The 13,551-nt window shown below is 40.4% G+C and overlaps 1 protein-coding gene across 7 annotated transcripts in view; it reads left to right on the top strand.

The window, feature by feature from the left end:
• The window catches only part of LOC133665115 (chromodomain-helicase-DNA-binding protein 8-like), a 105,035-nt gene that overhangs the window by 64,477 nt on the left and 27,007 nt on the right, over positions 1-13,551 (top strand). For all 7 annotated transcript variants that reach the window (XR_009828688.1, XM_062070330.1, XM_062070329.1 and 4 more), the window contains 9 exons: positions 545-740; positions 818-988; positions 6,168-6,458; positions 6,567-6,787; positions 8,369-8,571; positions 8,643-8,799; positions 8,862-8,951; positions 12,211-12,314; positions 12,422-12,545. Coding sequence is in view for 6 of the 7 variants with exons in the window: in XM_062070330.1 (XP_061926314.1) it covers positions 545-740; positions 818-988; positions 6,168-6,458; positions 6,567-6,787; positions 8,369-8,571; positions 8,643-8,799; positions 8,862-8,951; positions 12,211-12,314; positions 12,422-12,545 (1,557 nt within the window). In the remaining variant the exon portion in view is untranslated. The remainder of the gene's footprint in view (positions 1-544; positions 741-817; positions 989-6,167; positions 6,459-6,566; positions 6,788-8,368; positions 8,572-8,642; positions 8,800-8,861; positions 8,952-12,210; positions 12,315-12,421; positions 12,546-13,551) is intronic.

Here is a 13,551-nt window from a genome sequence, read left to right as displayed (position 1 = left end):
CAAAGTAAACAAAAACAGAATGCTGGACGACGGCAAAGACTTACTGTGGAGCAAAGACGGCGTCCACAATGTACATCCGAACATGACATGACAATCAACAGTGTCCCCACAAAGAAGGATTAAAAACAACTGAAATATTCTTGATTGCTAAAACAAAGTAGATGTGGGAAACATCGCTCAAAGGAAGACATGAAACTGCTACAGGAAAATACCAAAAAAAAGAGAAAAAGCCAGCAAAATAGGAGCGCAAGACAAGAACTAAAACACTACACACAGGAAAACATCAAAATAAGTCAGGGTGTGATGTGACAGTACACCTACTTTGAGACAAGCTATTTTGATGCATGCTTGGTTATGGTTTAAAGTCATACCCAACGATTGCGAGAACGACGTTTTACTGTCAATATCGACTGCTGAGTTAATTTTTTTTGTTTTCCGCTTGTGGTGTGCCTCGGGATTGCAATGAAAAAAAATGTGCCTTGGCTCCAAAAAAGTTAAAAAACACTGATGTACACAGTTATGTAATGTGTCGTTTATTTTTTAGATACACTTATGAGCGGATTGACGGCAGAGTGCGTGGCAACCTGCGACAGGCTGCCATCGATCGCTTTAGCAAGCCCGACTCGGACCGCTTTGTCTTTCTGCTGTGTACTCGAGCTGGAGGCTTGGGTATCAACCTCACTGCTGCTGACACCTGTGTCATATTTGACTCGGACTGGAATCCTCAGAACGACCTCCAGGTACCTTTTTACTTTGCAGATGAATGCTTTGACTCGTTCCCCACGGTAACAATGCAATGATCTTTCTACTCCTCCAGGCACAAGCCCGATGTCATCGTATTGGCCAGTCTAAGGCGGTCAAGGTCTACCGTCTGATTACCAGGAACTCGTACGAGAGAGAGATGCTCGACAAAGCCAGTCTGAAGCTGGGCCTCGACCGTGCCGTTTTGCAGAGCATGAGTGGCAACAAAGACAGCAGTGTTAACGGAGTAAGGAAAACAAATCTTCTCACTGACCCCATTTACGAACTTTATTGGTTCTTCAACAGGGTTCGTAAATCAAAAGTGTGTATAGTGAAGTAGGGGTGTAACGGTACGTGTACTTGTATTGAACCGTTTCGGTACGGGGGTTTCGGTTCGGTTCGGAGGTGTACCGAACGAGTTTCCACACGGACATATTAAGTAGCGTACCGAACGTTGTGTAAACAATGCACACCAAGGCACAACACACAGCATGCTAGCAACGACCGGGCTAGGACAACATGTAAAAGCCAGAGCTGGAAGACCCTCCTGCCTCGTTAAGATCTCCCGTTTGGGAACACTTTGGCTGCACGATACAACAATGGAGGACGGAGGTTTGCCGACATTGTTCAGCAGCTGCTTCTGACAACACGTCAAACATGCTAACCCATTTCAAGCGTCACCACCGCATTCAAGCAGCCTCTCCTCGGCGAGTCAGCCAGGGCTAAAGCAATAACAAATGTTTGTATAGCAGCAGATTTAAGTCCATATTGCATTAAAAACTAGATTTTGACCCACTTCTATGGTGGAAGAACAATAAGCCCATACATCCTGTTTAATGTTGCACTTTTTATATGTGGAAGAAAAGTTATGTCATTTGATTTAATCTGAGCAACAACTTGAGGCAGTTTAAAGGCCTACTGAAATGATTTTTTTTTTATTTAAACGGGAATAGCAGATCCATTCTATGTGTCATACTTGATCATTTCGCGATATTGCCATATTTTTGCTGAAAGGATTTAGTATAGAACGACGACGATAAAGTTCGCAACTTTTCGTCGCTGATAAAAAAAAAGCCTTGCCTATACCGGAAGTAGCGTGACGTCAGAGGAGGAAGGATTCCTCACAATTCCCCGTTGTTTACAATGGAGCAAGAGAGATTCGGACCGAGAAAGCGACGATTACCCCATTAATTTGAGCGAGGATGAAATATTCGTGGATGAGGAACGTTAGAGTGAAGGACTAGAGTGTAGTGCTGGGTGTATCTTTTTTCGCTCTGACCGTAACTTAGGTACGAGGGTTCATTGGATTCCACACTTTCTCCTTTTTCTATTGTGGATCACAGATTTGTATTTTAAACCACCTCGGATGCTATATCCTCTTGAAAATGAGAGTCGAGAACGCAAAAAGGACATTCACAGTGACTTTTATCTCCACGACAATACATCGGTGAAGCTCTTTAGCTACAGAGCTAACGTGATAGCATCTGGCTCAAATGCAGATAGAAACAAAATTAAAAAAAACCTGACTGGAAGGATAGACAGAAGATCAACAATACTATTAAACCATGAACATGTACATACACGGTTAATAATTTCCAGCTTTGCGAAGCTTAACAATTGAAGCTAACTACGGAGCGGCGGCGGGCGTTGTAGCTTTCGACGACACCCCGGTCGCCATCAGAGTCGGCAAGAAACATATATTTCCCCAAAGTTACGTACGTCACATGCACATAGTGACAAGCACGTACGGGCAAGCGATCAAATGTTTGGAAGCCAAAGCTGTACTCACGGTAGTGCGTCTTCTATCCAACTCAAACACAACACAACCTCCTGATTGTGTTGCTGTAGTCTGCCGCTAATACACCGATCGCACCTACAACTTTCTTATTTGCAGTCTCCATTGTCCATCAAACAAATTGCAAAAGGTTCACCAACACAGATGTCCAGAATACTGTGGAATTGTTCGATGAAAACAGAGCAGTTTGTATGGTGACACATTGGGTACGAATACTTCCGTTGCCGTCGTGACGTCACACGCATACGTCATCATACATAGACGTTTCCAACCGGAAGTTTAGCGGGAAATTTAAAATTGCACTTTATAAGTTAACCCGCCCGTATTGGCATGTGTTGCAATGTTAAGATTTCATCATTGATGTATAAACTATCAGACTGCGTGGTCGCTAGTAGTGGCTTTCAGTAGGCCTTTAATGTTGATTAACGTGGACCCCGACTTAAACAAGTTGAAAAACTTATTCGGGTGTTACCATTTAGTGGTCAATTGTACAGAATATGTACTGTGCTGTGTGCAATCTACTAATAAAAGTCTCAATCAATCAATCAAAAAAAGCACTTTATATGTAGAAAGGTTTTGTTAAGAAACCATTCTGAGCCTTATCTTATTTAGTTTTTATTTTATATATGTTGACCACATTAACCCTGGCAATGGACCCTGTGTGTATATGTATGTTATGCCATTGTTTACAAATTTGGTAAATAAATAACCAAAACATTTTTATTTTCTTTCTGTACTGAAAATGAACCGAACTGTGACCTCTAAACCGAAATTTCTGTGTACCGTTACACCCTTACCAATTTCTCAAAAAGAAACCGTGTAAATATGAATAATAGGTTGCAGCTTTGACTCATCGCCGGTCACTCGAACGAGTAGGACGATCTTCCTGGTAGGGGTGTATCCCTTTATAGAGTATGCCTGTGTGTGACTTAGTTTAACGTGGGGAGACTGGTGCGTAGACAGTCACCACACAATCCTTGACAGAATCGGGTCAGGGTCCAGTGGCATGGAGTCCCAAGACGACTGGGGACCCTTTTCTGCTGCAGCCTTCTTCCGCCATCGCAGCCGTTGTGGTCTTTCTTAAATCTACCGTCTTCCGCCTGCTCCCCCGTTGTGGTCGTTCTTAAATCTACCGTCTTCCGCCTGCTCCGCCGTTGAGGTCTTCACCGTATCCCTGGCTAGGGGACAGTCAGGTACTAGGCCTTTGCCAAGGGCCACCTGGGGTAACAGTAGTAAAGGGGTTAACCTCCTAGTGCCCCAAGACCCCATAGAGGAGCCTCCACTGCCGGATGCACTGTAACGTCATGCCCAGGACACCTTTGACTAGGGTTGTCCCGATACCAATATTTTGGTGCCGATACCAAAATGTATTTCGATACTTTTTTTTTAAATAAAGGGGACCACAGAAAATGGCATTATCGGTTTTATTTTTAACAAAAAATCTTAGGGTACATTAAACATATGTTTCTTGTTGCCATCAAATACAAATTTGGGCCTTAAATAAGATAGCGAACATTCTAGGCAACTTCTATTTTATTAGTAAGTAAGCAAACAAAGGCTCCCAATTAGTCTGCTGACATGTGCAGTAACATATTGTGTCCTTTATCTACCTATTATTTTGTACTGTTTAAGAAAAAATCTTAGGGTACATTAAACATATGTTTATTATTGCAAGTTTGTCCTTAAATAAAATAGTGAACATACAAGACAACTTGTCTTTTAGTAGTAAGTAAACAAACAAAGGCTCCTAATTAGTCTGCTGACATATGCAGTAACATATTGTGTCATTTATCTACCAATTATTTTGTCAAAAATATTTAACGACAAGTGGTAGAAAATGTATTATTAATCTACTTGTTCATTTACTGTTAAAGGCCTACTGAAAGCCACTATTACCGACCACGCAGTCTGATAGTTTATATATCAATGATGAAATCTTAACATTGCAACACATGCCAATACGGCCGGGTTAACTTATAAAGTGCAATTTTAAATTTCCCGCAAAACTTTTGGTTGAAAACGTCTATGTATGATGACGTATGCGCGTGACGTCAATCGTTGAAACGGAAGTATTCGGACACATTGTATCCAATACAAAAAGCTCGGTTTTCATCGCAAAATTCCACAGTATTCTGGACATCTGTGTTGGTGAATCTTTTGCAATTTGTTTAATGAACAATGAAGACTGCAAAGAAGAAAGCTGTAGGTGGGATCGGTGTATTAGCGGCTGGCTGCAGCAACACAACCAGGAGGGCTTTGACTTGGATAGCAGACGCGCTATCCGACGCTAGCCGCCGACCGCATCTATGATCGGGTGAAGTCCTTCGTCGCTCCGTCGATCGCTGGAACACAGGTGAGCACGGGTGTTGATGAGCAGATGAGGGCTGGCTGGTGTAATGTTTTTAGTATAGCTCTGTGAGGTCCCATTGCTAAGTTAGCTTCAATGGCGTTGTTAGCAACAGCATTGTTAAGCTTCGCCAGGCTGGAAAGCATTAACCGTGTATTTACATGTCCATGGTTTAATAGTATTGTTGATTTTCTGTCTATCCTTCCAGTCAGGGGTTTATTTCTTTTGTTTCTATCTGCAGTTAAGCCCGATGCTATCACGTTAGCTCCGTAGCTAAAGTGCTTTGCCGATGTATTGTCGTGGAGACAAAAGTCACTGTGAATGTCCATTTCGCGTTCTCGACTCTCGTTTTCAAGAGGATATAGTATCCGAGGTGGTTTAAAATACAAATCTGTGATCCACAATAGAAAAAGGAGAGTGTGGAATCCAATGAGCCCTTGTACCTAAGTTACGGTCAGAGCGAAAAAAGATACGTCCTGCACTGCACTCTAGTCCTTCACTCTCACGTTCGTCATCCACAAATCTTTCATCCCGGCTCAAATTAATGGGTTAATCGTCCTTTCTCGGTCCGAATCGCTCTCGCTGCTGGTGTAAACAATGGGGAAATGTGAGGAGCCTTTCAACCTGCGACGTCACGCTACTTCCGGTACAGGCAAGGCTTTTTTTTATCAGCGACCAAAACTTTATCGTCGATGTTCTCTACTAAATCCTTTCAGCAAAAATATGGCAATATCGCGAAATGATCAAGTATGACACATAGAATGGATCTGCTATCCCTGTTTAAATAAAAAAAAATTCATTTCAGTAGGCCTTTAATATATGCTTACTTTCTCTTTTATCATGTTCTATCTACACTTATGTTAAAATGTAATAATCACTTATTCTTCTGTTGTTTGGATACTTTACATTAGTTTTGGGTGATGCCACAAATTAGGGTATCAATCCGATACCAAGTAGTTCCAGGATCATACATTGGTCATATTTATTTTAGCAGATTTTCCGTATTTTTCCTACAGTGACCTCAAACAACAAGGCTATGGATTGATTCACACTGGTTTTCGCCTTTTGAAGGGTACTGGAAAGACTGGAAAATGTGTCTTGAAAGTCCTTGAAAAGTGCTCGAATTTGGCCATGGAAAAGGTGTACGAACCCTGTATACGGAGACATGGTTCGCACACAAAGTTTGTAAATCGAAAATTTTGCAAATAGAGGGGCTCGTAAATCCAGCTCGCACTGTATTTTGGATCCGTTTATAGCTAAATTATTATTGCGTCACTTCAACAGATCCAGCAGTTTTCCAAGAAGGAGATTGAGGACTTGCTGAGGAAGGGAGCTTACGCCGCCATCATGGACGAGAACGATGAGGGCAGTCGCTTCTGTGAGGAAGACATCGACCAGATCCTCCAGCGAAGAGCCACCACCATCACCATCGAGAGCGAGGGCAAGGGCTCCACCTTCTCAAAGGCCAGCTTTGTGGCCTCCGAGAACCGTAACGACATTGCCCTCGATGACCCGGAATTCTGGGAGAAGTGGGCCAAGAAAGCCGACATAGACATGGACATCCTCAACCGAAAAGTACAGTGATGAACTTTTATTGTCCACATTGGCTTTGTTGTAGTTTTATGTAGCTTACCTTTTTAACTAATGTGCTTAGATTAATGTTGACCTTATGTCTCCCCTTAGAACACGCTAGTGATCGACACTCCCAGAGTACGCAAGCAGACGCGTCAGTATTCCAGTTTGCGAGGAGAGGGTGGCGAGCTATCCGATATGGACAGTGATGAAGAGTACCCACCTGCCAATTCCAGACACTCTCGTTCTTCCCGACGCTCGGATCGTCACAGCGGAGTGGGTTACGGACGCACAGACTGTTTCCGCGTGGAAAAACATCTGCTCGTCTATGGGTATGTAGAGATGGATGAGGCTTTTCATCCCCACCTCCTCAAAACCCTCCTGCGAGCTTGATGTTGACATTCAATTATTGGATTAGTTCGGTCTCTTTTTAATTTCCATTGTTAGCTCACACCTACAGTGCATCTGGGAAGTATTCACATTTCCGAAATAGAATAAATTAATTGTTGTCCTCAAAATTCTACACACAATACTATGTGAAGTGTTTTAGGGTTTGTCTGTTTATTTTTAGATTTTTGCAAATTTGTCAAAAATTAAAAACAAAAAGTACATGTACTAGTGTTGTCCCAATACCAATATTTTGGTACCGATACCAAAATTATTTTGATACTTTTCGGTACTTTTCTAAATAAAGGGCACCACAAAAAATTGCATTATTGGCTTTTTTTTAACAAAAAATCTTAGGGTACATTAAACATATGTTTATTATTGCCATTTTGTCCTTAAATAAAATAGTGAACATACTAGACAACTTGTCTTTTAGTAGTAAGTAAACAAACAAAGTCTCCTAATTAGTCTGCGGACGTATGCAGTAACATATTGTGTCATTTTCCATTATATTATTTTGTTAAAATTATTAAGGACAAGTGGTAGAAAATGTATTATTAATCTACTTGTTCATTTACTGTTAATATCTGCTTACTTTCTCTTTTAACATGTTCTATCTACACTTCTGTTAAAATGTAATAATCACTTATTCTTCTCTTCTTTGATACTTTACATTAGTTTTTCATGATACCACAAATTTCTGTATCGATCCGATACCAAGTAGTTACAGGATAATACATTGGTCATATTCAAAGTCCTCATATGTCTAGGGATGTATTTCCTGAGTTTATAAATATAATATGAATAAAAATAAAACCAAATTATTATTATTTTGGGATGCTAAAAAATATCGACGTAGTCATAGTAGTATCTACTAGATACGCTGCTGTACTTGGTATCATTACAGTGGATGTCAGGTGTAGATCCACCCATGGCGTTTGTTTACATTTTGACGCCGGTGAGCTACGGTGCGTAGTGAAGCATATTTAGCTATTCCTCGTCCTGCAGTGATAATGATACTTGTAAGAAACTTACTTTATTTGTCGCCATGGAGGCGAGGATTAGTGATTTAGAAGTAGTAGGGGGCGGGCGTGGGGGAATAAATAAATACATAAAAATATTCAGCACCGCTGGGAGACCAGTCAGGATAGAGGGAAAGATGATACAGTGACTTCTGAAAAAGACTTGTGGCTGTAATTGCTTCCAAAGGTGCATCAACAAAGGCTGTGAATACTTGGGATTTCATTGTTTTTTATTTGTAACAAATGAGCAAAACCTTTTCATATAGTCATTATAGGTCTTGTGTGCAGAATTTTCAGCACAAAAATGAATGTATTCCATTTTGGAATAAGGCTGTCCTGCTGGAATAATGCATGCTTCATAATTCCAGTAAAAAGCTACAAATACACATTAACTTGTGTTTTATTTCAATCCAAAAATGTGCAAATTGACAAAAATCCACAGTTTGAGTAAATGATCACGGGGACCCGTCAGTCACACCCTTTTGTCTTGTCAATCTTTTCCAGTTGGGGGCGCTGGAGGGACATTCTGTCCCACGCCAGATGTAAGCGCCGCCTGAGTGAGCGCGACGTGGAGACCATCTGCCGCGTCATCCTGGTGTTTTGTCTCCTGCACTACCGTGGCGACGAGAACATCAAGAGTTTCATCTGGGAACTCATCACACCCCCGGAGAACGGGCGTGAGCCCCAAACACTACTCAACCACTCTGGTAGGAGGATGCACCAACCATGAACTTCTTGCTGTCGTTGCAAGTGCTTAGAACTTGTGTTTTCTGCGTAGGCCTCTCCATCCCTGTGCCCCGAGGCAGGAAGGGCAAGAGGGTAAAAGCCCAGAGCACATTTGACGTGCAGAAAGTGGAATGGATCCGCAAGTATAACCCTGATACCTTGCTGCTGGACGACAGTTACCGCAAGCACCTCAAGCACCAGTGCAACAAGTTAGGATAATTGACTTTTGTCAAGTGCGTGTTGTCGGTACTAAAAGTCTCTCCTCTCTTAGGGTGTTGCTGAGGGTGCGTATGCTCTACTACCTCAAGCAGGAGGTGATCGGTGACCATGCTGACTCGGTCCTGAAAGGGGCAGACATCAGGTATGCTGTTGTAGGTCCTACGCTGATACATTGTTCATAACCTACTCTAACCAACTAGTGGTTAGACTGTCTGCCCTGAGATCGGTAGGTTGTGAGTTCAAACCCTGGCATACCAAAGACTATAAAAATGGGACCCATTACCTCCCTGCTTGGCACTCAGCATCAAGGGTTGGAATTAGGGATGTCCGATAATGGCTTTTATACCGATATTACGATATTGTCCAACTCTTAATTACCGATATCAACCGATTCCGATATATACAGTCGTGGAATTAACACATTATTATGCCTAATTTTGACAACCAGGTATGGTGAAGATAAGGTCCTTTTTAAAAAAAATAATAAAATAAGATAAATAAATTAAAAACATTTTCTTGAATAAAAAAGAAAGTAAAACAATATAAAAACAGTTACCGGTACATAGAAATGAGTAAATAATGAAAATGAGTAAAATTAACTGTTAAAGGTTAGTACTATTAGTGGACCAGCAGCACGCACAATCATGTGTGCTTACGGACTGTATTCCTTGCAGACTGCAGGGTTTCCCACACATTCATTTATTTGTGGCGGCCCGCCACGAAAGAATTACGTCCGCCACAAATAATTTTATTTTATTTTTTTATATATTTTTTTGTCCTCTCCAGCTTCTCAGGCAAATCATATAGTTGATGTAGATGCCCATATCGGCTGTTCAGATTTACTTTACAAAAGAGAAGTGTAGGATACTTCTCTTGTTGCCTTATTTGTATTTGACTTTAATAAATGTATTTATATTACAAACACAACATGTGTCTATAACAAAGGGTGCAAAGTCTGCAGGCAGTAGGAAACACATGGTTAAGTGTAGGGAGTAAAACTGATGGCAGTCTAAAGTTCAAGATTTTTGGAGCTCTTTGTTCAGTGGATCAGATGTTTGATGAAGCTCTGTGTCTATCTACCACCACTACTGTTTTCTGTTTATTTGTTACTGACTGTGGCAGGACACCTCTGCCTCTGTTTCACTTTATGTTGCTGGTAAATAATATGGTTGTAGTAGTAAGCTAAAGTTAAATTATTTAGTATGCACTAATTAAAGGGGCAGAGCTTTGAGACATTTTAGCTTTTATATTTTATAAGATATATTTTTTGTAAGAACCACAATTAATAAATATATTTCAGTGAATAACTTATTGTTCAAATCTGCATATAAATATGTACATAAAGTGTTGTAATTATATTGTAAAATGGATGGACGTTTAAAACAAAACTGTTATTATTAATTAGTAAGTATACATTTTTTGAGCCTTTTTAGAGAAAATCAAATCATTGTAGTAAATTATGCAAATTACTCGATGATGTCATGGTGACCACGCCCATAGTCACGCCCATGGCCACGCCCCCACCACCACAGGTATCTTGGCAGTTTATGGGAAACACTGGACTGTATTGATATTAGGGCTGCAACAACTAATCGATTAAAATCGATTATAAAAATAGTTGCCGATTAATTTAGTCATCGATTCGTTGGATCTATGCTATGCGCATGCGCAGAGGCTTTTAAAAAAAAAAAAAAAAAAAAAAAAAATTTTTTTAAATTTTTTTTTTATAAATAAAACTTTATTTATAAACTGCAACATGTACAAACAGCTGAGAGACAATAATCAAAATAAGTATGGTGCCAGTATGCTGTTTTTTTTCAATAAAATACTGGAAAGGATAGAAATGTAGTTTGTCTCTTTTATCCGATTATTAATCGATTAATCGAAGTACTAATCAACAGATTAATCGATTATCAAATTAATCGTTAGTTGCAGCCCTAATTGATATAAATTGATATATAATGTAGGAACCAGAATATTAATAACAGAAAGAAACAACCCTTTTGTGTGAATGAGTGTAAATGGGGGAGGGAGGTTTTTTGGGTTGGTGCACTAATTGTAAGTGTATCTTGTGTTTTTTATGTTGATTTAATTAAAAAAAAACAAAAAAAAACGATACCGATAATTTCCGATATTACATTTTAAAGCATTTTATCGCCTGATAATATCGGCATGCTGATATTATCGGACATCTATAGTTGTAATTATTATTATTATTCTCTATTGCTTGCTAGTGTTACCATATCTGAGTTATTGTGCAGAAATATGGGTAAATAACTACAAATGTACACTTCATTCATTAACCGTGTCGCTTAATCCATTCCATCGTTTATTTCCACATACAGATATACTGAAGGTTTCAAGTGTTGTACGTGCGTACAAATTTTTTAAACTCAATTGTTCTCTATAAGATTATATTTCTCTTTTGTTGGGAATAATTGTTGTATAATATTGGGTAGCAGAGTGTAGATTGTTTTGTGTATAATGTTAGCTGTTTGCAAATTCACTGATGTGGAATTTCAGTATTTTCGAGATATATACCGTATTTTTCCGAGTATAAGTCGCACCGGAGTATAAGTCGCACCGGCCGAAAATGCATAATAAAGAAGGAAAAAATGTAAGTCGCACTGGAGTTTAAATCAAATTTTTTGGGGAAATTGATTTGATAAAAGCCAACACCAAGAATAGACATTTGAAAGGCAATTTAAAATAAATAAAGAATAGTGAACAACAGGCTGAATAAGTGTACGTTATATGAGGCATAAATAACCAACTGAGAACGTGCCTGGTATGTTAACATAACATATTATGGTAAGAGTCATTCAAATAACTATAACATATAGAACATGCTATACGTTTACCAAACAATCTGTCACTCCTAATCGCTAAATCCCATGAAATCTTATACGTCTAGTCTCTTACGTGAATGAGCTAAATAATATTATTTGATATTTTACGCTAGTGTGTTAATCATTTCACACATAAGTCGCTCCTGAGTATAAGTCGCACCCCCGGCCAAACTATGAAAAAAAACTGCGACTTATAGTCCGAAAAATACGGTAGGTAGTATTTGTTACCTTGCGGCTCTTCTTACTGGCGTGTCGCAAGTAGGGAGGCTGTCTGTGCTTCCTGTGTGTAAAGTTGACTCTGCGCCCACCAAAACAAAGATTGTGAATGACTGTAAAGAGGGCTTACTGCGTTCAGTTAATTCCTAACGTTAAATACACGCACTCCGGTGCTGAGAGCGATGCACAGAGTGGGATGTCTTTCTCCCTGTTGTCAGCGGGAGACGACCAAATGTGAGGCTCAACAATTATGATCGAATGCTGTTATTAAAACCTCCACGTCAATTAATCGTGCACCCCTACCGTCTTTTATAAGTAAATGTATTTGTTTTTCAGAGATGTGGACATCTGGATACCGGAGATGGAGCAGCAAGAGGTCCCTGCAGGATGGTGGGATGCTGAGGCTGACCGCTCTCTGCTGGCGGGTGTTTTCAAACACGGTAAAAACACCTTAAGAACTGCAACGCTTTTCCATTAGTCGGTTTCCAAGTTCCCTACTGCCAGTTTGTGTGTTTCAACACGTTTTTACCGTCAAATGTGTTACCAGGTTACGAGATGTACACCACCATGCGCGCCGACGGACGCCTGTGTTTCCTGGAGAAGGTTGGCCGGCCCGACGACAAGGCCATCGATGCGGAGCAACATGTAGGGGATGGCGAGCTGGGAGACGAGTGAGTCATGCTTACAGTTTTTGTTGTGACATTTTGCTGCAATTGATATACAGTGGTACCTCGGGATTAGGGTTGGATATCGTTTGAATTCGAACGATTCCGATTCTTTGTTTCGATTCCGATTCCTGACGATTCTCGATTCAGATTCTTCTTGTACCATGCCAATGTGTTTGACAGGTAGTCCCTGGAAGGTGGCATGTATTTTGGGTTGAGAGTTTTCACCATATCCCTGCAAACATGTAATGTTGCTGTTACTGTTTAGCCCAGTATCAATTAGCTTAGCTCTAACGTTATTGCTTAACTAACCTAAATGTTGGAGATTCCACCTCTGAAAAGGGATGCAGTCTTTTGACTATGTGTGCAGTGACCTTTCTGAGGCACTCTTCCGTCTGTGGCACCGACATCTTCCCCATTGCCGCTACGGTGAACGGAGTACGCTGAGCACATCGTGGAGCCTGGCTAGCAGGTTGTAAATTGTCTATGAAAAAATACGCGGGCTAATTTGTTAGCTGCCTCGACGTTGGCGCAAAACACATTTATTGCATATACCGTATTTCCTTGAATAGCCGCAGGGACGCTAATTAATTTAAAACCTCTTCTCACTCCTGCGCTTACCAAAACCATGCGGGATGGGCAAGCATGCGCTAATTATTTTAAAACCTCTTCTCACTCCGGCGCTTACCTTATCATGAAAAGCACATTTAATTTAAAAAAAACGTTATAATGGTCTTACCTTTACTTATTAAATGATGTCCATGTGCAGCTGCTTCTGATCAAAGGCAGTCTTCCTTATCTTTCTTCAGTTTTAAAAGTCTCTGGAGATATTCCTTTAATTATTACCTCCTGCTTCGATTGAAAGTCCAGTTTAGAAAACTGTTTTATTTTAGATATGTAATCCTCCATGGTAAAAGTTCAAGCAAACGATCGCTGCTCACGCTTGCTGCTTGTTGTCTTCGTCTGCAGCACCGGTCTTCTGCAGTACTGGTAGTCGCAAGAGGGGATCACT

This window comes from Entelurus aequoreus, linkage group LG14 (assembly GCF_033978785.1).
Source record: "Entelurus aequoreus isolate RoL-2023_Sb linkage group LG14, RoL_Eaeq_v1.1, whole genome shotgun sequence".
Classification (NCBI taxonomy): Eukaryota; Metazoa; Chordata; class Actinopteri; order Syngnathiformes; family Syngnathidae; genus Entelurus; species Entelurus aequoreus.
The sequence above is the reverse complement of the archived record's forward strand: the minus strand, read 5'-3'. Positions and strand labels throughout refer to the sequence as shown.